Source organism: Sorghum bicolor, chromosome 8 (assembly GCF_000003195.3).
Source record: "Sorghum bicolor cultivar BTx623 chromosome 8, Sorghum_bicolor_NCBIv3, whole genome shotgun sequence".
Taxonomy (NCBI): domain Eukaryota; kingdom Viridiplantae; phylum Streptophyta; class Magnoliopsida; order Poales; family Poaceae; genus Sorghum; species Sorghum bicolor.
The window spans coordinates 6620095-6643743 of NC_012877.2; the positions used below are offsets into that span (position 1 = coordinate 6620095).

The following is a 23649-nucleotide window of genomic DNA, read 5'->3' on the forward strand; positions in this document are numbered from 1 at the left end:
TAATACTTTGATATAACAAATTCAACATGTTTAGTGTCAGGATGCAAGCCGAGTTTGAACTTACGTGGAAACAAATAGATAGAGATAAGTAGAATATCTAATTAACATGTGAAAAATGCAACAATTGATTAAAAGTTAAAGATAAACTATAGATTTATGAAGATACAAAAAGGATTGTATCAAAAGTTTATATATCTTAAGACTAGATTTCAACTAAATATTCCCACTAGAAAAATATAAATACTACAAATTCCAACTAGAGGTCCTCGCTGGAGCCTGCGTGTTAATCCTCACAAGACTTTAATTTGAAATAAAAGATAACTCATATAAATTCTCATAAAAATCATAAACATCTTACCATCAATTAGGTATGACCTAATCACCATTGATAGTAATAATAGCTATTAGATCTATTATGTTTTCTTAATAATTTTCCATTTCTTCTATTGTGTAAAATAATATAAATTAACTCATGACTCTAATTTATATTACTCACATATGCTGCTAAGAAACATATCTTGCATTTAAGTCTCGATGTCCTCTTATTTAATTTACATAACTCAATTTTCATCTCATTATTACAAAAATTAAATACCCATCAAATATGCATCTAAATTATGAACATCTCCTATTACAAGTTGTTTAGATAACAAATAGAGCATGTATATGTTTGTACATTACCCCCACCTCTATCAATATTTATATAGTAAGATTTGATTAAAGTAAATATATGTGTCATGCCAATATGCATGAGCAAAAAAAATACATATGTTATGTTTCATCACATAAATAATATTTTCTTGATAACTCATATACTAATGATACTAACAAACTATTTAAAATTATATTAGTAACCATAACATAATTTACATAGATTGTTGCTTTAGATATATTTATGTATTTAATTAAAATATTTGATATGTCTATAGTGATTGTATAACAATAACTGTAAATATAATTTCTTGATGGTGAAATTCAATCATCTTGAGAAGTGTGTGAAACCACCAACTGGCTATATTTTTTGGGCCTTTAAGAATACTTTAGAGTAAAAAATCGATTATTATAAGGTTAAGTATTAAAATTCTTTTAAGATTAGCACTACTACCCCCATGTCCGAGAATTCACTTCAAGCCCCATGACTTAAGTGGTGTACGTTTCAAATAATGGCTGATGCTATTGTAGTACTTAAGAACATAGTCATGACCTAAAATCCCTTTTTTTTAAAAGTGGAAAAAGAAGAGTTAATGAAATATACAATAAGCACAAGAGTTTCAAGTTAACTTAAGAAGAGGAAAAATTTTGTATTAGTCGATAAGAATAAAAATTGAAAAAAAACAAAAAATTGCATTCATGACTTCATAAGATACATAACGGAATAAGAGCCACCATGATTAATGGTAAGGTTTTAAAGTAACTACATATTTAAATTATATAGAGGTGCCATGCAAAAAAATGAGTGAATAAAAAAAATATTGATTAGTTCCTTGAAAAAATATTAGTTAATAAGTTTATGATAATTAGATATGGACTGCAAAGTATCTATTATATCTAGTATGTTAGGAAATAAACAAAGAGAAAATATATAATTTAATATAAATAATTCTTTATTAGTCGGATGTACTCTCCTCATTCTAAATTATAAGATGTTTTGAGGCTATACTTGTATTGTCAAGATATATAGTGAAAATCTAAAAATGCCAAAATATCTTATAATTAGAATGAATGAATTACTAAATAGTACTTTATATCTTCTAAAATTCTAGCATGTGTAAGAGCATGGGCTGATGGACTAGTGTAATATAAAGTAAATGAATAGTTGAAATATGATCTAAGAGACCGTGTCACTTTAACTTGCGTCGGATCAAATGGAACGGAGAGAGTAGCTTAGAGCTAGTACTAGCTCATATTGTTGGAGATCCTATGAGCTTGTTTAGCACTTATCCCCATGTTCCATCCTCTCATTCTACTACCCAGATTTACCAAGTAGTACTCTTGGGCAGGAGTAGTTTTGCAACCACAAAGCGTGTGGCTTGCTTTTCTATGCTCAGCTGTGTTTAAGTTGTTTCGTATTGTCAAACGGACGCAGTTATAGGTCGTTTTGTGTCTTATTATTTATATTTTATATCAGCCTTTGTTTTTTCTTACTATATATCAGATGTGCCGCTTGTTTGAGTTTCTTTAAAAAAGGACGCAGTTAACATAAAATGCATCAAAACATGATCACTCATTTTTCCCTTCTTTTTTTTTGCTCCGAACATGTTCTCGTTCCCCACATACTGTTAGCCACTGCAGAGCTAAAATATACTTGTTTTTAAGATCCCAAGGCGCGTGATCTCTAACGACTTCCCTATATTTGGCTCTCTGTATCCCTAATTAATGACTCCCTATATAGAGCTTGTTTGATGCATATAGCAAATTGTTAGTCAGCTAATATTTAACTAGTTAACTTCTAGTCAAGCTTTCAACTAGTTAACTAAGGCATTGTTTAGATGCAAAAAGTTTTTGGATTTTAACACTGTAGCATTTTCGTTTTTATTTGACAAACATTGTCTAATTATGGAGTAACTAGGCTTAAAAGATTCGTCTCGTGATTTACAGGTAAACTGTGTAATTAGTTATTCTTTTTATCTATATTTAATACTTCGTGCATGTGCCGCAAGATTCGATGTGACGGAGAATCTTGTAAAGTTTTGGGTTTTTAGATGTATCTAAACAAGGCCTAACTAGCTAGCTAGCCCCTTTCTGGATATTATATATATAATATATCCAAATTAAGAAATGTTAGATATCCAATGAATATTGAGCATCTTATGTTTATATAAATCATATCCGAAAACTGTTTTTTATATTTGAGAAAAATTATCCAGATATTATCTAAGAAAAACATTTGTGTCTCATTTATAATTGGGGTGTTTGGTAGAGCTCTTCGCGACTCTAGTTTAAACAATAACTTCACTCCTAATTTTTTTAGCCAAACATCCTAGCTCTGCGAACTCCAAATTTGCCAAAAATATAGATCTAGCTCTCAAATCTACTAAAAACCCATGGATCTATAGAGTTGGCTAAAATCACCCACCATACCACTGGTCAGTGTAAAATGAATGATTTGTTTCTCTTTTTTTTTCTTGTTTCTCTCCCCGTCGCTCCCTTCCCCACGCCTCTTCCTCTCTCTCGTTCAGTGCAGCAGGGGACCGCCACGGCGGCCTAACCGGTGTGGCCAGCCTACCCACAGGCAAGGTTCGGCACGGTCTCTTGGCCGGCGGGAGGAAGAAGAGATATTTTTTCTTTTGCTCAATATGTTTTCATAATTACATACAAATCTATTTTAGAGTTGGAGCTATACCAAATAGTTTTGTGGAAGCTCAGCTCCACCGAAGAGTTGCTCCGTGGTGAAACACCTGTTAGAGCCATGCTAAATAGGCCAATAAAAAAGGAAAAAAAAAAGGTGGGAAAATAACTCTTAGAAACACCGCCAAACTCGCTTGGGAGCTCCTCAGCCTTTTTCCTTTTCTACATTGAGCTAGCTCCTCCTTTTTTGTGTGTGATTTTCTAGAAAATATTTCTCGTGTAAAAGCTCTAGTTTGGTTTTCGATAAACCTAAGGACTAATCGTTATGCTAAGTGTGTATACATAAAATGATAAGTCTTATGTCAAGTGGTGGAGCTTAAAGGATCATGGTGATGGTAGTGATGACCTTAAGGTAATCAAGTGCTCAACTTGTAAGAAAAGAAAAAGAAAAATAAAAATCCTATGGAGCTCAAGGCAAAGGTACAAATAGGATTTTGGTTTTCGTGATCAAGACACCGTAGAGGGTGTGATCATATTTAGGATCATAACTGTACTATAAAGATGGAAATTCTATGGCTAAGCGGTCTATCCAGTGCCACTAGGTGACGTTGTTCATGTGCATGCATTTAGAACCTAGTGAGCTAACTTAACTCCTTTGAAGAAAATGATTGTAAAAATACTAACACACATGCACTTGATGTTTACACATGGTGTTGGCACATTTGCAAAGGAGGTGGAGTTTGAGAGGTAGAGAGAGTGTTGCCACACTTGATTCGACGAATTTTTTGGAAGTGTTCTGCATTGAAATAGTGCACCAGACGCTGGCACCGTGAGCACCAGACATTGGGCGTGCGTTCGGTCAGTACTGACTTGCAGCGCACAGAAAAAACAACCAAGGGTTGAGCACCGAAAGTAGGGACCTACGTGTCCGGTCACCTTTTGAGAGTAGCGGACGCAGGCGACCGCACGCCAAGTGAACTATTTAGCGTCCGGTCCAGGTGATGTGGGGTGGAAGTACGAGCTGAGAAAACATCGGACACAGGGCTGAGTCCGGTCAACCTCTATGAGTAGCGACCGGACCTTGAGGTCTAGCATCCGGTCATTTACTGAAGTGAGTCCAGAGTGAACTTAACCGTTTAGATGTAATGTCTGACATTAAAAACATAGTGACACGTGATAGAAAGCTGAGCAACGGACGCTGGGGTCTGCGTCTGGTCCATCCGACCAGAGCGTCTAGTGGCCTCGAGTTTTGTGAGAACAGAGAGCCAAAGGCTCTATTCATTTTGGGGCTCTATATAAATAGTGTTTGGCCGACTTGTGGCTCACTCTCTTGATACTTTGACACACTTGATATCCTTGTGAGCCTAAGCAAACACCTCCCACTCATCTTCTTCATAAATTCACCATCTTTGTGAGATTGAGAGTATTTCCAAGTGCATTTACATGAGTGATTACATCTAGTGGTACTTGTGGATCGTTGTGGCTGCGGAGTTCTTGTTACTCTTGGTGGTTGCTGCCACCTAGACAGTTGGGAGCAGCGGTGGAGGTCCGGCATGTGTTGTTAATTGTTCGTGACTGGCTCCGATGATCTTATGAGGGGTTCTTGTGCCTTTCTCGGCAGAGCGCCAAAGGCAACTCTAGTGGATTGCTCATGTCATTGAGCTACCTTACTTGTGGGTTGGTTCTTGCAATGTTCTATGTGAGGACGAGGGTTGTGCAACACCTCTTGGCCGCCGAACCACCAAGTGTTGGGGTCGACATAACAGGGACTAGCGGGCCGACAAGCACGTGAACCTCGGGAGAAAAATCATGTCTCAGTTGTGATTGTTCATATCTTGGTGATTGGTTCATCCCCTACATGTTGGTATAAAGGTCACATCTTTTCTATTTATATTCCCACAAAGTAGTGTAATTAGCTTTAGTTGCTAGTTTTGCCTTGTGTAGCTTAGTTCACTAGTGTAGTTTGTAGTGACATAGCTCTTGTGTGCCTAGTAATCTAACTAACTAGAATTGTTGAGATAGATGGCTTGTAAACCCTCAACTAGAGCTAGAGCAAAAGACTTTGCTTTGTTATTTACTAGCTCTTTACCCTAGTGAGTTTGTAGAAATTTTATTAGGCTATTCACCCCTCTAGCCATATTAGAACCTTTCATCGTGTTAAATAATAGAGTCAATGTTTGCTCCTATATTGGCAATTGTTCAGCCACATAATAGTAGACTAATTTCGGCGATCAAATGTGGTTGGTGCCTTGGTGGTACCAAATTTCAAAACTTGTGTAATTCACATCTTCCAACCGAACAGTACAATTTTGTGTAGTTTATGGAAAGTGCGAAATGGTTTTTGCTTTCAGGGGCTGATGTGGAAGGACGTGAGGACGCTTCGCTAACAAGATGGCAAAAGCTATGCAACTAATGCAAGCAAGATGAGTGTTCACTGTGGAGCTGCCTAGATTGGAATGGACAACATGAGGATTAATTGAGGAGATGCTGGGACCCTGAACCTGCAAGTTGTGTTGTGACTTGTGAGGACAGGAGATCAGGCCTTGTTTAGTTCGCAAAAATTTTTGTTTTTGGCTACCGTAGCATTTCGTTTTTATTTGACAAACATTGTCCAATCACGAGTAACTAGGCTTAAAACATTCATCTCACAAATTACAGGTAAACTGTGCAGTTAGTTTTTATTTTTGTCTATATTTAATGCTCCATGCATGCGATTAAAGATTCAATGTGACGGGGAATCTTGAAAATTTTTGCGAATTAAACAAGGCCAGGATGGTGGCGAGAATGTTGAGTTGAACGACAGGTGCATCAGTCAAGATGTTGGTGCTAGCTCTGTGGAGAGGATCTTCAGCAGGCGAGCCTTGGATACGCAGGATGTAATACAACGGATTATACGTTTTGTTTCGGTAGAAATTAAGAAAACAGAGGAAACCTAGTCTTTATTTTTTAATAAAATTTTAAAAAAAATCTTTTACAGTATTCAGTAAAAGAATTCTTGTCTGATGACCAACCACTGGGTATATGTTTGATCAAAAGTAGTACAGCTGAAAAATAAAAAAAAAATTTACAGTATATTTGAATATGAAACAGTATTGCAACTAAAATTTTCGTCCATCACTACAACTGGTCAAGTGCTACAAGAGAGACTGAGAGACCTTCGTGGATGGCCTTTAGGAGCACCGGCACCAGTGCAAAGCGCTCATCTGTCTTGATGATGCTTATGCCAGGTCAAGACAATGAGTAATCGTCTGTGCCACCAGCTTCTGCAAATACCATATTTTGACATATTGGGCACAACAGAGGTTATGCCTCTTCCGGCACGTTAGCTTGTTGTATGTGCAGGGAGAGGAAACAATGGAAACACATCCTTTGCTCTTGAATTAACGTGTCAACATGAACAATAGATTCATGATGCAAACTAGCCTATTTTGGATATTACTATATAATGTATCCAAATTAACAAATGTTGGACATCCAGTGGATATGAACATCTTATGTTTATATAAATCATAGCTCTGATATCTGATTTTTTTTTTTTTTTGAAAATTTGAGAAACATAAATAAAATATGTAAATGACTATGTGACCCTCCTTGTCCTTGGATGATTGGTCGATTAGAAAATATCAGTACACTATTTACATCCATATTTACGGAAGTTGGAGATGTGAAGACCATACACCCGGTGGCAGTGGTCGTGGCATGAAGGAGATATTCACGGCATACCCACTGAGAGCAAAAGTTTGAACATCCATATTCACGCAGAGCTACTATATATCATACCACCGGTGGCCCGGTGCCATGATACTTGCCACCTAAGTACTCATTGACCCAAGTTCCAAATGACTGATCTGACACGCAGCCTTCAAGTAGTTCCACAAATAAATCTGCTGGGGCTTCGAGAGGTAGGTCGCAATGGTGTACTTCGATCATCAGTACCAACATGGCGGCCTGCTAAACAATATGAATTTGCACAATCTTATAGATATGGCAATTTTAGTATCCTAATTAATTAATTAACTTGAAACTGAATATGCTTTGTTGACATTCATTTATATCATGACCAAAGGTACCAGCGATTAATTGCAATTGGTACAAGTACAAGAGTGTTTAATTATTAGACAACTGCCTATTGGTACATTGGGTCCATTGCACCTTAATTAGCTCTATGCAACATGAAGGCGCGTTGTAGCAGCTTTTATAATTGTTCTCAGGGCCACAGTGGCATGGTGCACATACTTTCCGTATTTGTGTGTCAAGTGACTTTCTGTAGACTCTAATGCACTGTGTCCTGTGATGATGCCGCCGTTAAACACTGCATCGCCTGTTAGTTACATGTACTCAGTATTTGTATTTCTTGTGTGAAAAGAAAAAAACTATGTAAATATTGATAGAGAAATAAAGATTACATCCTAGGAATTCAGATTGTTTCATATCCACGTGATTCAGCCAAAAATAAGTTTGAAAAATAGTGGCTATCCTTGTCTCACATGTTAACATGCACTAATCAGCTAAATCTCAACTTTTCACATTCAGGAAATGTATTTTTATTAGCTAGTCATGATGATACTGTAAATACATATATGATAATACAAACCTTGGCTGCAGAGAGTGGTGCGAGTGGTGTGGGGAAGAATGATCATAAGGGTGAGAAACATCTTTGTAATTTTTGCTATAGGCGCGCTCTTACTCTCTGAGATAGGCCATTTTCCACTTGGTATGTTTTGTACATGGTTAGAAAAATGAACCAGGTAGGAGAAATATATATATACTTGAAACCGTGAAGGTAGTGCATGTCATGAATGGCATGCATTTGCTGCACATTTCGTTTTAGAATAAATTCAGATCTGGGGTTGCGACTATACATATTGGAAGGCATGAGAATAGTATGGCTTCCATGTTGGCCCAACAGGCATCAGGCTTTGACGTTAGAGAGTATATTTTTCATAGCAAATTAAAGGGAAGCATAAGTGACGCCCAGCTAATGGTCGATATACACATATCGCCCCAAGAACAATATGTCCGATGTATAAATCTCCCTTATATCTCAAACAACCGATGAGTTGGACATCTTTCCTGTTTGGTGCTTTATATTTTATAAGTATGCACAAATCTCACCTAAAAACAATGGGGACATACATTGACACTCAATTTGGACCTAGCCAATTTTAAGAGACACATGCCAGTTTTGGCCCAATCTAAGAAAATCTATGTAAAATGACATAAAAATAGTAACACATGGGTTTTCCGTGGATAAGACCACTCCTACTCCCTATAAAATAGGGGTTATGCGGCCGATTAAGGAATCCAACATCTAATCGACCTTTTTTACATGTATTACCTTTTTTACCCTAATCTCTTCCAATCCCATGTTGTTCATCGTTTCATCTGATGACCAAGGATGGTGCCCTAGGGTTGTTGGTCGACCTAGGGCAACCAAACAACGTTCTTGTCCTCACGAGATCCCTCTTAGATGAGAGTTTCGACTGTTCCTTTACTAGTTTGCTCGAAAACTAGCCATCCTTCGTCACGTAAACACGATTGGTTATCCTTTAGTGGTTTGCCCATAAACCTCGTCGTTCTTCACCATAAAAGAGAGTTGGTTATCTCCTATATTCTTTGGTCCGTGACCCCTTGGGTGATCTAACTCTAGCTAGTGTGTGACCAATTTTTGCATCAATAAGGTTATGTCGTCACCAATGAAGTGGACGTGTGATGTCATCACCAATGAAGTGGACTTTCTTTCAGACACTTCTGGTTGGAAGCTTCCTCCTTTTTCATTTGTGTGCTACTAGAACTTCTACTACCGAAATAACACATTTGAGAAGAGCCTGAACTATGTAACACAAAAGCTACTGGCACAAGTCTTCTCAGTTCCTTCTCAAGGGAGGACCCAGTACATGAGGAGTGGGGGCACATGCCCTCAGTCAACCCAGTACACGAGGAGTGGGGGCACATGCCGTCACTCAAATTATGAGTTTTCAAACAAACTATACCTTCTTTCGTATAGCTATATAAATGTTTAATATAGCTCAAGGTAAGCCGCCACCAAAAGCTTGTAAAAAGTTTAATAAATTAAAGTATATAAAAATATTATTCAGCAACAAAAGAATAGATATTGCATTGAAATAGCAACAAATATATAAGATTGAAACTAAGTCAAGACTATTAAATTAAACTTCATATCTATACTAAGGTTGCGAACGTGCGTTGCCATGGAAACCAAAAGATAAGATCATAGTAATTAAATGTTTTACATGTACTTGTCTTGACAAAAATACGATATATTGCCGCATCTTATAGCCCTCTTCATTGAGCTCTCACATCCAGCATGATGGTGTGCAACGCACAGGCTACAACGATTTAGGGGGTGTTTAGTTTCCCTTTTATTCCAAAAAAAATTAGTTTTTGCTTCATCATTTTGTAAAATAGAACTAAACACCATGCAAAAATTTGATAAAAAGGTGGTTATTCTCCATTTTGGATTTTGGTCTCAAGAAACAAAAAAAATTCAAAAGAGCCTCAAAAGATCATCATAAGGGCAATAAATTCTGTATTTTGAATGGAACTAAACATGAGAAGGAACTACTTTGCATATGTGTACTGGGTCATGAGAAGTAGTTGGCATGAGAAATAGTTTTTGCATTTCATCATTCCAAAATAGTTGGCATTTTGCATTTTGTATTTTTTTTAACTAAACACCTCCTTAACTTGTTGCTATCAATTGAGCTAGATATAATGTATAAAGATAGAAGTATCAATTTTAGCATATTATAGTCAACGATGATAGCATATTGTAGTCAACGATGGTGTTGAAAAACACATAAATCTCTAGTACGTATATCAAGTATGTAACTAAGGAAATTGTACTGTTTTTTTTGTCCTATAAATATAGCCACACGAATTGGCAGTTCCTTCGTACTTACTTCCACCATCCCTAATAACTGTTCTTGCTTTCTGAAAAATAACTTAAACTAATTTTACATAAGAAATACTAATATTTATGATATATAATTAATACCATTCCATTGATACTATTTTCATAATAAATTTATTTAGAGATACAAATGATACACATAATTTCTACAAATCTAGTCAAAATCACAACACAGCAACGCTACAGTATTCACAATTGTTTTTTTTTTAAAAATACTATAGTATTCACAAGCTGGCAAAGTGAAAGGATGTAGAAAATAAACCTGTTTTTTTTAAAAAAAAAATCTACAATATTCACAAGTTGGCAAGGGGAAAAGCTATGCATCTAATGCAACGACGGAGGTATGCCCCTAGCCTCTTCCGGCACGTTAGCTTGTGTGTGCAGGAAGAGGAAACAATGCAACACATCCTTTGGTCTCAAGGCCTTGTTTAGTTACAAAAAGTTTTTGGATTTGGCTATTGTAACATTTTCGTTTTACTTGGCAATTAGTGTCTAATCATGGACTAATTAGGCTTAAAATATTTGTTTCACAATTTCCAGGCAAACTATGCAATTAGTTTTTGTTTTCGTCTATATTTAATACTCCATGCATGTGTCCAAAGGTTCGATGTGATGGGTGAAAAGTTTTGGGGTGGAGAACTAAACAAGGCCTAAATCTGAATCCTTTTTTTAAAACAACTATCTGAATTCTTTTTCAAAGGTGCCAACATGAACAATAGATCCATGATGCATTTCATGGTCGGGATTCCTTGTTCTAAAAAGATTTTGCATGCTAGATCTGAATTTAAACTGATAGTCAAAGTTTGTCTTGCAAATATCCATTAATCAATTCACAATTTTTATAACCAGTTCAAATGCAAAAGGTGACTTCAGGCAACTATGAATTCAATCAAATTAAGTGAGATGAGAGATCCTACTGAATAAGTATTCATGGAACATTTCAAGCAGTGTGCAGTTTATGAGGATACAACAGTTTAAAGGGATAATACACCAAATCATCTATATTGACATGAGTAATTCCACAATTTATTCAAAGCTTTCAGCCATTTACATTATTTGATGTTGTACAATGATGCAAATTTAACCAACTTATCCTGTGATTCGTGATAAGAGTGCCTGTCTTATCACCAATGGGATAGATGTTGTAAATTCAGTAGACTAACTGTAATGCCACAGAAAAAGGATGCACACCTGTTCGTCACTATGAAAATGAAACAGAATTGCAACTAATATTTTTGTCGACCACTGCAACAGCTACAAGAGGGAGGAAGCCTGGTTCGTCTCTTTAATAGCCTCTTGGACAGCCTTCAGGAGCGATGGCATCAAGTTCTTGTTCGTTGCTATGATGCCTGTGTCGAGATCGAGAAATCTCCCTTTGGAGAAATCCAAGTCATTTCCGGCGGCATCTGTTACTATGCCTCCAGCTTCTGTTATGGGCAACAACGACAAAATGTGAGTCAGTGCAAATCTTGGAACAGTTGTTTTGGGAAAAGAAAAAGAGCCTCAAATTAACCTGTCACGACAATTGAGCCTGCTGCATGGTCCCATATTTTCTCTCTATAACCTTTGTGCGGAAAGCGCAAGTAAATGGCACCATCGCCTCGGGCCAGAGCACCATATTTTGCTTGGCTGTCAATTCTAACTGGAGGAGCTTGGACACCAAGTTTCTGGCAGCATTAAAAAACCAGATTACTTATGTACTCCTGTGAATATCGAGTAAGCAAAGAATAGTTTGGGAACTACCTTCGCAATGGAACCAGTCAAATCATGCATGGAGTGTGCACTTTCATAGGATTCAAAAAATGACGCATTGACAGGATCGTCAATGGAGCAAACACTAATCTAAAATTAAAGCTCACCAAGAGTCAGTAAAAAAACTCATAAATTGAAGCTTACAACCAAATAATGAGCAAGAGAAACTAAAATGTTATATATTATAGTACGAGAGGAGGTAGGTAGGTTAAGAACCTAAGACTAATGAGGTTAAGAACCTAAGACTAATGATCAAAATAAAAGAGCTATAACCTTTTGTGGTGGAGAGCCATATAGGGACTCCACTTCAGTCCCACAACCAATTGTAGCAGAAAACAGGGCACCGACTTGATCTCCCGAAGAGTTACCATTGAGGTTGTTTACTGATGACAATGGAAGATTTGGACAAGCCAATACACCCAAAACGACTTTACCTTCATCAAGCAGAGCCAATGCAATGGCATATTGGTCTCCCCTCAAGAAACTGATTCAGACATAAAATGGAAATTCAGATAAAGGAATGTCAATTATTAGCAAGGTAGGCAATCAGTGGTGAACAGCTATCTATTAATTAAAATCTTGAATAGAATGGAAGCCAAACAATTATTCAGTATTATCAGGTAGCAAACTAGCAATGAATCATCATCACCATACATGCAATACTTTTGATAGGCATTCCCAAGATTTATACATAGTACATGGATAAACACTGAATCTGTATCAGCTTTTGTAATTTAACTATTTAAGTATAGAAACAAAAAAAGATGCATATAAATTAACATTAGCATTTGGTATAAATGCCTATGGGAGCATTTCATAAAATCTTTACATCGATTTACAAAACAAAAAAAACAAAAACAAAAAAATATATTGCCATGTATGTACAAAACTCCATGCCATGTTGAATGTATCAGTCTTTTTACTGCAGTTTATAAACCATAGGAAACAGAGATAAATCATTCGATATGCAATTGATCAAAAAAACAATACATCCTAGTGCTCAGACATTAGAGATATAGGTCAGCAACTCTAGTTTATGAGACGCAAAAGATAGTGGTGTCTGCTACTTTAATTTCATCAGAAATACTGTAGAAACACATTAAATCAGCAAGAATAGAAAAGCTACAACATATGGTAATGCAAATGGTAGAAAGAATCCAACATATTAGAGTACAAAAATATGAAACCCACTAGTTAAGTTGCCAAACTCACCCTTTAGTACCATCAATCGGATCAAGCACCCAGTGTCGTCCAGATGGACCTCCCTCAGACTTCCCATCATCAATTGCAGAGAGTATACCTTCCTTTGTAAATGAAATGTTATATGAACCATCATCAACGATGGTTTCATTCACAAGATCAGTAATTTCTTCCAAAATTTCTTCAGCACCTTCTTTTCTCAATTCTTCCGAGTCCTACATACGCACTTGATGCCTATTAATTGCAGAAAATACTAATGAATGCTACATGGAAACAAGTAAGAGTAAAACTAGTATAGTTACCTCTTCAGCAACCAAAGAAAATGGTCCAGATGCTACATCCATCTTTAAGGCAAGACTGACCAATATTTGAGATCCTAATGTGTGAAAAGAAAAGTGGCAAGTTAACAGCAAGTTGGGGGAAAGCACAAGTTTCACACACTAAGATGACCAACATATTAGTTGGAGAATGTTTTCCACCATAGTCAACTCTCATTAACAGCATCTCTAGTTCTCTACAAGCCAATGTTTTCAGGTCGTCCGATTCATCGCGATTAGTCGTCCTGGTCGGTCCCAAGTGATCGATTAGGAGGTCCGACTCGACCAGCTCGACCAGAAAGCTAGTTGTCCGATTAGTCGTCCGACCAGGACATGGACGACCAGTTTGGTTACTTTGTTTTTGGGCCTGTTTAACCAGGACATGGACTTTGGTTATGTAATATGCTGGCTGTGTGGCTGCTATGGTCTGCTAAATGTTAGTTATTTGCTATTGCAGCAGTGCTGCTGTTAAGGTGTGTCAAGATCAAGACTGCATTAGTGTTGCTGCTTGCTAATTATGGTATTCCAGGCTTCTAGCAGCAAGTCAGCAAAGAAATGGAGTTTGGGACATGAATATGGACCTCTGGACAGTGCAGAAAAGAGAGGAAAACAACTCCCACAAATAAGTCACCAGCTAAACACTAATACAGTCTTGATGCTTCCTTTATTGTGTATAATATAGTATATATAGAGGTATATATATAGGTATATGTCCTAATATACATGGATGACCAGATGGGTCGACCAGGGTCGATTAATTGACCTAGTCGACGATTAATCACGATTAATCGTCTTGTCGGTCCCAGGTTCGACCAGCCGACCTGAAAACATTGCTACAAGCATTAAAAAGCTAACTTTTGGTACTGCCAAACTTGATTTTAGTGCTGCAATATGTTGAATTATAGGTGGTATCTGCTCCTCTTAGTTGCTTAAGCTTTTGGAGTCAATTGGTTAATGCATGCCAGAAGCCGCTAAGTTGAAACCCTATCTACCACAGCTTATATATATAATACAGCAGACTTCTATTCCATACCCAAGAGGGAGCCAGCCCGTACATGAATGAATTGCACAGATTTTGTTCATAAGCTTTGGCGTTTGGAGTGAATTGGCTTGTGGATGCAACTCAAAAGCATCAAGATTCAGTACTAAACATAAATTCCAGCATGTACCATAATCAGCCACCGTGACAGGACTTTTGTCTGCCTTGGCCTGAACACCAGAATGCACAATGTCCTGTTGCACTGTCTGGGGAGGAAACACAAAGCAATAGCAATAAATCCAAACTGAATGGTATATAAGGGTCTATACAATCAAATACAGTACACCACTCAATCACCACATATGCGAATGTTTTTTTTTTTATCAGAGCCAAGACCACCAATACAAGCCTGTACAACTACACAAGCATCCCACTTCTGTAAATATAAACAGAAGAAATTGGTATGCCATGAAATACAATATACTATAGCTATGAAAACGAAATACATTAAACATTAGGTATAAAAACTACGGTACAGCCTACAGTGGTTCTTCCCCCATTTCTGGCGCGTGAAACCCAACTTCAGGTAGTTCAGTCAGTGTTATCATTAAGTACTATTTTTGAATTTTGAAATCTAAAGCACCGGACTATGCCCGCAGCTGGACCATGGTAGCCACGAACCTTGCAGAGGCGGGCGGCGAGGGTGACGGCCTTCTTGGCGGCGGCCAGCTCGGCGGCGTAGGGGTTCCCCGACGCCATGGCGCGGACTGGGAGGAGACGCGGCGACGCGCGGCGGGGGCGGGAGGCAAAGGAGGAGGAGGCGCGGCGGCGGTAGGTAGGGATGGGTGGAGGAGGAGGATAGGGGAGGCGAGCACGGGCCGTGGGGACGAGGAGCGCGTGCGGGAGGAAGAGGCCCACGCGCGCAGCCATGTGGGGGTGCCTTGCCTGGCGCCTGCGTTGGCAGCGACCCGCCAAAGGTATAGCAGCAAGAGATGAGAGCCGACTGAACGATCAAACAGGCCATAAGGTGGCCGTGGGCCTGCCTGTCGTTGTTAACTGCTCAATCCATCGCAAATTATAAGAAGTTTGATCTTTTCAATATCAAGTTTGACCGCTTTTATTTGAAAATTTATGTAAAATATTTGCTTCTTTTATTTTAGTTTGGTTTATTAATACATGTTCTTCAAGAATGACTTAGATTTAACTATGTTTACATAGTTTTTTTTTTGAATAAGATAAGTGGTCAAATTTAAGGTCAAAAAAGTCAAACATTTATAATTTTGGGATGGAGTACATGCATTGAAAGTGTTCCTAAAAAACATACATTGGAAAGTAGTGCTTAAAAAATGCATTGGAAAGTATTTTGGAAAAAAAAAAACTTATGACTTGTAGTCCGATTTACTCCTTCTATCCTGTAATACAGTGTGTTATGTCAATTTTAAGACAGCTTAAGAGAACACTCAAATGATGCACGTACCCATAGACTACTCCAATTATAGCGCTTCTCGTCAAATCATGGCTTTCTTTTTAACAAACCTTACCAAATTAAAATATAGCCATTATGTAGAATACATTGTATTTCAATATAAATTTTAGAAGTTACAATGTACTCTGTTTCAGGACGGAGAGAGTATACCTTCTCATGCTTTGGCTCCTTCAACTATTAAAACCAGTTCTCTTTGGATCTCATAGCCTAAAGTTTAGTCCTATACTTTTTTGCCAACTTTTAATCCATGGGGATCCAAACAAGTGGGCTAAATGAGACTAGAAGAGGAGAACTAAAGTTTGGTCCATTTGCTCCGCAAAAGGACTTAAACTGGGCTAAAAGTACATTGGAGCACAAAGACACCCTGCAACCCCACCAGTTTGATGTTGTATGGATGTGCATGTGCATAGCTAAATTAAATTATGGGCAAATTGGACATTTTTGGTTGAAGGACTAAAGTTAGCCCATGATCCAAACACTCCATTAAGGACTAAACTTTTGCTCCTTTAGTCCAAGGAAATAGGCCAGAGCAACTCCAGCAGTAGCCCCAAAACAGAGTCCTTACTTTTTATTTGGGTGCTCCCTTTACTTTTATGTGCTCAAAAATTTTACTTCTACTCCAACAACACCACCCAAATAAAGGTTCCTAAATTGACAGACAATGACATGTGGAACCCACTTGTCACTGGGTCAAACCTTTTTTCCTCACATCCTCCACACAGAGGTCAGAATGTAAAGGAGATAAGAGCTCTCGGCACATCGGGGCAGCGCCCGCATGGCGAGGAAGGGGCCGCGCCGGAGTTGTGCACCGGTGGATCCGCCCAGCGGTGGAGGTCGGGGGTGGAGGGAGGGAGCGCGGTAGTGGAGATCGACACTGGAGGGAGATGGGCGAGGCTGCGTCTGTATGGTGTGGGAAGGTAATGGCCACACCATGCATAATGGGGCTGGGTTGTTGGGCCAACGGGAATGAGGTCTGCAGGAGTGATTTGGGTGCCCACCCTAAATTGGGGGCTCTAGTAGGGGCCCTGCTGGAGTGTTGTTTTTAGTCTGGGCATCCATATTTAGCTATGGTGACTCAAGTAGGGGCCTGCTTTACTCTTAGTCTGACAAGGCACCACGTTAGACGGATTTGATTGCAACCTTTTCTAATTTGACTGGAAATGAACAATCTAGCCACATGATTGGTGCTAACTCGTATATGTCCTACTAGCCATATCACAAAGAAACAAAATTTTACTGCATTTTTTTGTTTCTTGTTTAGAAACATGCATTTATTCTATTTGGTGACATTTAAACTATTAGCACAAAATTAGCATATGTGAACGACATGGAATTAAATGGGCAAAATATTGTGAAGTAAATTTGTTACTTGTGGTTGAGCCCGCTTACCTAGGGTTCAACTATGGGGTTGTATCGTCATTGAAGACATTCAAACTTCTACGTATAATGTGTACAATTATAATACAAAATGGGAGTATCTACTAGTAAATAAACACAAAATAGGACCATATAAGATCTAAATAATTGCAATCTATGCATCATCATATGGATCACGATTTTATAAAATAATTTAAACTGGTTTAATATTTTTCTAAGCTAAAATAAATCTCCTATGAAATTTCTAAGATTAAACTAGATTTTAAATTTCGTTTCCAAAAAAAAGAATTGGGTAGTTTTTAAGATTTTATTTCTATCATTTTTTGGCAAAGTCTATTTGACCCTGAACTATTAATGTAATCCAATTTATCTCCCCCGTGGTTGATGCGTGGTGCCATTTTGAATGTCTAACATGGTGCAACATTAGACTAAACCACCTTGAAAACCATCTAAGAGGAGAAACAACTGGTTTCAATAGTTGAAGGAGGCAAATTATCTAATTTTCTAGTTTGAGTATAGATAAATCGGACCACAATAATAGTTAAGGGTGCTAGAAGGACTTTTTCCAGTATTTTTACCTTCACGAGTCTTCGAACTTTAAAACCCAACATCTTACATCCTAAATTGCAAACCATTCAAAATACCTTCCTACCTAGATTTGAAGTGGTTTTCAAGGCCAATAAAAACAGAAGTGGTTTCGAAGGCAATCTCATCATTTTAGTTTAAAAAATCTAGTAAATACTTGATAAGGTTTTTATGATGCATAAAATGCCTTTGAGCTTCTAAAATCTTAATAAAAAAAGTTTAGATATAGATGGGGTTACTATAATTCCAAGTAAAATATTTTGATATCATAAAAAATATCCATATAAGCTTTCAAAAAATAGATTTAGCTCTAGAAAAATGACAAAATATCAAAAAATATATTAAACCCCCAAAACATTCAATTGAACATATAAACTTTTTAATGCAACCAACACGAATGCATAGCATTGCATTCGATAGTAATGTATGTTGTGTTGATGCAAGTTGCATCTCATATTTTTGCTGCCAAAAAGTTTTTAAAACACGTTTAGATATCTATTAGAATGTTTTACGAGTTCTCTAGTTTTTTAGGATATTTTTCATTTCCTAGTGCTCTAAATACTTATTTGTGTCATGTTCTAAATCTATCTCTTGGACTTTTTCACTGAGGCCTTGTTTAGATACAAAAAGTTTTTGGATTTTGACACTATAGAATTTTTGTTTTTATTTTACAAAAAATGTCTAATTATGGAGTAACTAGGCTTAAAAGATTCGTCTCGTGATTTACAGGTAAACTATGTAATTAGTTATTCTTTTTATCTATATTTAATACTTCATGCATGTGCCGTAAGATTCGATGTAACGGGAAATTTTGTAAAATTTTGAGTTTTTGGATGTATCTAAACAAGGCCTAGTTTGTAGAAGCTTAGATGCCTTTTCCATGGTTTACAAATATTACCAAGTATTTGTCAATTTTTTATTAACTGAAAAAAGAATAAATTGGCCATTGAACCCACTAAGTGGGGAGGTAATTTGAACGATGTTAAGAGTTCTGAATATAAGATGTTTGGTTTTAGAGTCTGAGGAGAAAAATTAGATCACCACGATAGTTGAGAGATAAAATGGACTATGGATATTTCTGAGACTTCCACCCCACATGCATGCGTAGTGCATGGGTCGACGGTGGCCTCCACAGGTTGTTTTAAGGACACCAAGTTGTAACACATCCAGTCACTTTGTCTACACACCCTTCTTCAGCTTTGGACCGCAACATCGCTGCCATCGCACCAACGTTCCCATGGATTGCATGGCCAATGTCATTAGCTCGGACCACCAACTGCCACCTCCCATGGTCTGTGGTGTCATGCCACTCCCACAAGCACCGTACACTATCGGGCCACCTACCCACCAAAGGTTTCTTGTTTAGTTGGAAAAATTGTAAGATGGATACTGTAGTATTTTTATTTATTTTTGACAAATATTTTTTCAATTATGGACTAATTAGGCTTAAAATATTTGTAACGTAAATTACAAGCAAACTGTGTAATTAATTATTTTTATCTATATTTAATATTCTATGCATGTGTTGCACGATTCGATGTGACGGAGAATCTTCAAAAATTTTATAAAATTTTTGGAAAGTAAACAAGGCCTAGGCATATAAAGAGACTTCTAGCGCCGTTCATTTGAAGTTCAAGTATATTTGTTCGAATATAAGTGAATTGTGCACTTTTTACTATTAGTAGTTCTATTTTTTTTTTTTTTGGTAAAACTAGTAAATGGCTACAACTCAATATAGTAGCAAGATCGAAGGTTTTAAGTTCAAATCACGAAGGACGATTAAATAAATAATTATACAGTTGACTCTTGTTTACACGTCTAAGGCTTGAAAAAGCCTACACATGAGTGACAGTGTTGAAGTATTAGTGAATTGTCCACATTTTTACCATCTTAAACTTTTGGATTAACATAGTTGGTGTGTACAATACAATTTAATAATACATAATGGAAAGATTAAAATAGTGACTTCCCAGCTGAATCATGCAACTAGCATAAGAACCAAACCCAACTTTGCGTATACTTTCTTGGTAGGAAGTATATGACGTTGTGTTTCTCTCTTGCTATAACCTTTCTCTCTTGCTATAACCTCTCTCTCTCTCTCCTTCATATGTAGCCTAGTAGTCAATGGGGGATCTTTGGGATTTGCTTAGATTATATTGACAAACTCGTTTGTGAGGTATATATATCCATCTATATTTGCTGAATGGATTAGGACACTTGCATTGTTAATCACTACATAACCTTGCATTGTACCGTACGTACTATATGCATTCACTAACTAATCCAATCATTGTCATAGAGTTAGTACGCGTGACGCGTGTGCAGTGTATTTTATCACATTCGGTAAGAAGGTGGGCTCAAGAACAGGCCGTAGTAGTAAACAGTACGTCTTTCTCCACACAATGTATTGTCTAATTTATTTTGAGAGAAAAATAATACTAAATGACTGATAGATTCGATAGATAAGTTCAAGCGAACAAGACCTACGTATAGAAGTAACATGAACCCCACAATATGAGAAAAAAAAAATGCCGATCCAACCTCGTGTTGAGTCTGCGACTGTGACCCTTCGGACTTGTCCATCTTCGTTCTTCGACATCGACTGCCTCCACTAGGCGCTGGCTCCTTCTCCTCTGCGTCGATGTCTCCTCCCTCGCGCCCTTTCTCCCTCCACCACGGTCAGCGCCAACTCTGCCAGTAGTTGGCAGCAACTATTACCTGCTTCTTACTGCCCTCTTCTCACCTCCCATTGCGGACGCTAATTGCATTAATTATCTATTTGGCTGACATTACATTCCCCTTGTGATAAAAAAAAAAGATTACAGGCCCCTCACTAACTGTAACTACATACGTACCCTTGATTTCGGATCAAGTTGGTAAGTAAGAATTAGCGGTGCAGATCTAAAGAAAGACAGATATATTCAGGCAACGGACACCCCAGAACCATACAAACCCTATCCCTGCACACCTTTCTTCCTGAGCCAAACAAATCAAAAGCTATCCCCCCCCTATCCAATCCTCTCACTGTTTTGCCCTTCGCCAACTAGTCCACCACCCTCTTCGTTCTCTGGCCACCACCGTCCGGCATTGGCAGTGTGCAGGATGGCTCTGAGGCTGTGGGCGAGCTCAGCTGCCAATGCGCTCAAGCTCTCAGGCACCGCCGGAGCCTGCGGGGCTTCTGCTGCTGCCCCGGCCTTTGCCTTGTCAATCTCCAGATTCTTCTCCACTGGTAAGCTAGCGTCTCTTATGCTGCTGGTCCTCTGCTAGCTGGGAACCAAACACTGGATTACTGTCTTATATGTTGACAGTATAGTCTTTGTATTTTTGTTATTTTGGTGTGTTGCACATGCAGTTCATGATGGGTTGAAGTACACTCAGTCTCATGAATGGGTCAAGACAGCCGACGGCGTGGCTACTGTTGGCATCACGGACCATGCTCAGGTGAGTGAACTAGCTAGCGACATATATAGTTTCGATCTGCAAGTTGTCTCATTGTCTGTCAGCTGAGCTCTTCTAGCTAGCTGACGAGAGCAAGTAATATAATTCCAAGAAGCATTACAAGCTAGGGACAAATGTTTCATTATAGAATCATATTTACAAGAGTTTGGAACTGAACATATATACATATATATATATATATATACACACAAGCTTAATTTGATTTGCAGACCACACACCAAATGTTCAGAAATTGAAATGGTTCAGATACTTGATTTATTACTCGCTGGTCGCTGCATGCATGCAGGACCACCTTGGAGAGGTGGTGTTCGTGGAGCTGCCGGAGCCCGGCACGACGGTCTCCGCGGGAGCATCCTTCGGCAACGTGGAGAGTGTGAAGGCCACCAGCGACGTCAACTCCCCAATCTCCGGCGAGGTCGTTGAGGTCAATTCCAAACTGTCAGAGACGCCCGGCCTGGTACCGCTACTACTCCATACATGTTTTGCCTCTAGCTGATAGCTCGCCACCAGCTGGAGCGATCGATCTTCACCTTACCTTTTTACTTGCAATTAATTAATCTCGATCTCCTTGACAATATATATAATAATAATGCAAAATCTCCATGATGATGGCCCCCAGATCAACACGAGCCCTTACGAGGATGGGTGGATGATCAAGGTGAAGCCGAGCAGCCCGGGGGAGGCGGACGTCCTGCTGGACGCCGCCAAGTACACCAAGCACTGCGAGGAGGAAGACGCTCACTAGAGCCAGCAGCAAAGCGTACGCGTGCATGCTTATGACGCAGTGTTTCTGAGAGCATGTTTGGATGGGATTCTAAAATCCGAATTGTGGATAAAAATAATGTCTGATGTTTCTTGGATTCCATGCCTGTGTGTGTGGTAGAATCGTCTAGAATTTTAGAGTATTTGAATGAAGTTTTAGGATTTTCAGATTTTTTTTCTTCCTATCCAGATTCTTAAAATCCCCATGCATGGATCCAAATGCTACCTTAGTTTTTCTTTGTTGCAAAAAGTCCATCTTTATCATGTCATGCATTCCGTTTTCGTTCTAGCTAGTACCCTCTCTCTTATATTTTTTATAAAAAAAGAGGTGATGTTGAAAATATCGATCAATCTCGCGAGTACCACTACTGGAAAACAGGACTTCGCCAAGTGCCTGGCGCACTTGGCGAAGGCCACTTTACACTTGGCGAAGGCTTCGCCGAGTGCCGCACTCGGCGAAGAGCACTCGGCGAAGATCTTGTCGGTGAAGAGCTCTTCGCCGAGTGCCAAATTTCGGCACTTGGCGAAGCCTTCGCCAAGTGCCAAATCCCCACTTGGCGAAGATGACGGCAGGTGGCTTCTCCGTCCTCTTCGCCAAGTGGGACTTTGGCACTCGGCGAAGGCTTCGCCAAGTGCCGGCCACGTGGCACTTGGCGAAGAAATGTTTTATTTTTTTAAAAAAAGTATTCTTCGCCAAGTGCCACGTGGCAGGCACTTGGCGAAGCCTCTGCCTTCACCAAGTGCCAGCCACGTGGCACTTGGCGAAGCCCCTCAGCCCGTGACTTTTACACTTGGCTTTCCCAGCTTCGCCAAGTGCGGCACTTGGCGAAGAGGCCTTCGCCAAGTGCAGCACTTGGCGAAGCTGGGAAATTTTATTTTTTTTTTAAAATGTCCGGGCTATTTCCGCGCAATCCGCTATTAGGACAGCGTATCCATCGACAATTACTCATCACATATATTTAAAACTAGACCACATTCAGAACCAATACACAAATTGGCACATCAATAATATTCTCATTCATCCATATCAAATGTGTACATATATAGTCATGTCACTAGCTTAAGATGCTTGCCATCAAGCCAACATACAAGCATGCATATAGCAGCTGAAAATAAATTAAAAGCAAGGAGTAGCATCACACAGCTGCTATATATGCTAGCACACGTCGAATCACTAGCTACTAGTTGCATGCAAGTTCCAAAGCAAACAGGGAGACGACTGCCTGGATGTATGGATCCACAGATCACACAAAGACACAGCAGAAACCTGCAGAGACGATGCATGGATGTATGGATCCGATCCTGTGTCCTGTAGGAGTAAGATCTACACAGCAAATTGAAGTCTTTTCTTCAGAAACAGGGATCTCTTTTTGGAAGAGAACAATATGGAGCGCAGCAGGTAGTACGTGTGGCGTACTACTAGCTAGTAAGGAAATAAACATCTACTTCAACTTCTCCTTTTCCTTGCAGATATATACAAATCCATAAGCATAGACCGTGCGTATAGTAT

At 38.6% G+C, this 23649-nt stretch overlaps 2 protein-coding genes across 2 annotated transcripts; one reads left to right on the forward strand and one right to left on the reverse strand.

The window, feature by feature from the left end:
* On the reverse strand, positions 11196-15494 carry LOC8054114 (3'(2'),5'-bisphosphate nucleotidase). Its single transcript, XM_002442899.2, has 8 exons — positions 15152-15494; positions 14661-14736; positions 13477-13550; positions 13187-13389; positions 12248-12458; positions 11966-12064; positions 11736-11889; positions 11196-11649 (listed from the first exon to the last, which is right to left on the reverse strand). The coding sequence occupies exons 1-8, from the start codon at positions 15398-15400 to the stop codon at positions 11477-11479; spliced, it is 1239 nt and encodes a 412-aa protein (XP_002442944.1). The 5' UTR covers positions 15401-15494; the 3' UTR covers positions 11196-11476.
* On the forward strand, positions 20869-22408 carry LOC8054115 (glycine cleavage system H protein, mitochondrial). Its single transcript, XM_002441893.2, has 4 exons — positions 20869-21147; positions 21271-21359; positions 21664-21834; positions 21997-22408. Exons 1-4 carry the CDS (start codon positions 21021-21023, stop codon positions 22120-22122), a joined length of 513 nt encoding a protein of 170 aa, XP_002441938.1. The 5' UTR covers positions 20869-21020; the 3' UTR covers positions 22123-22408.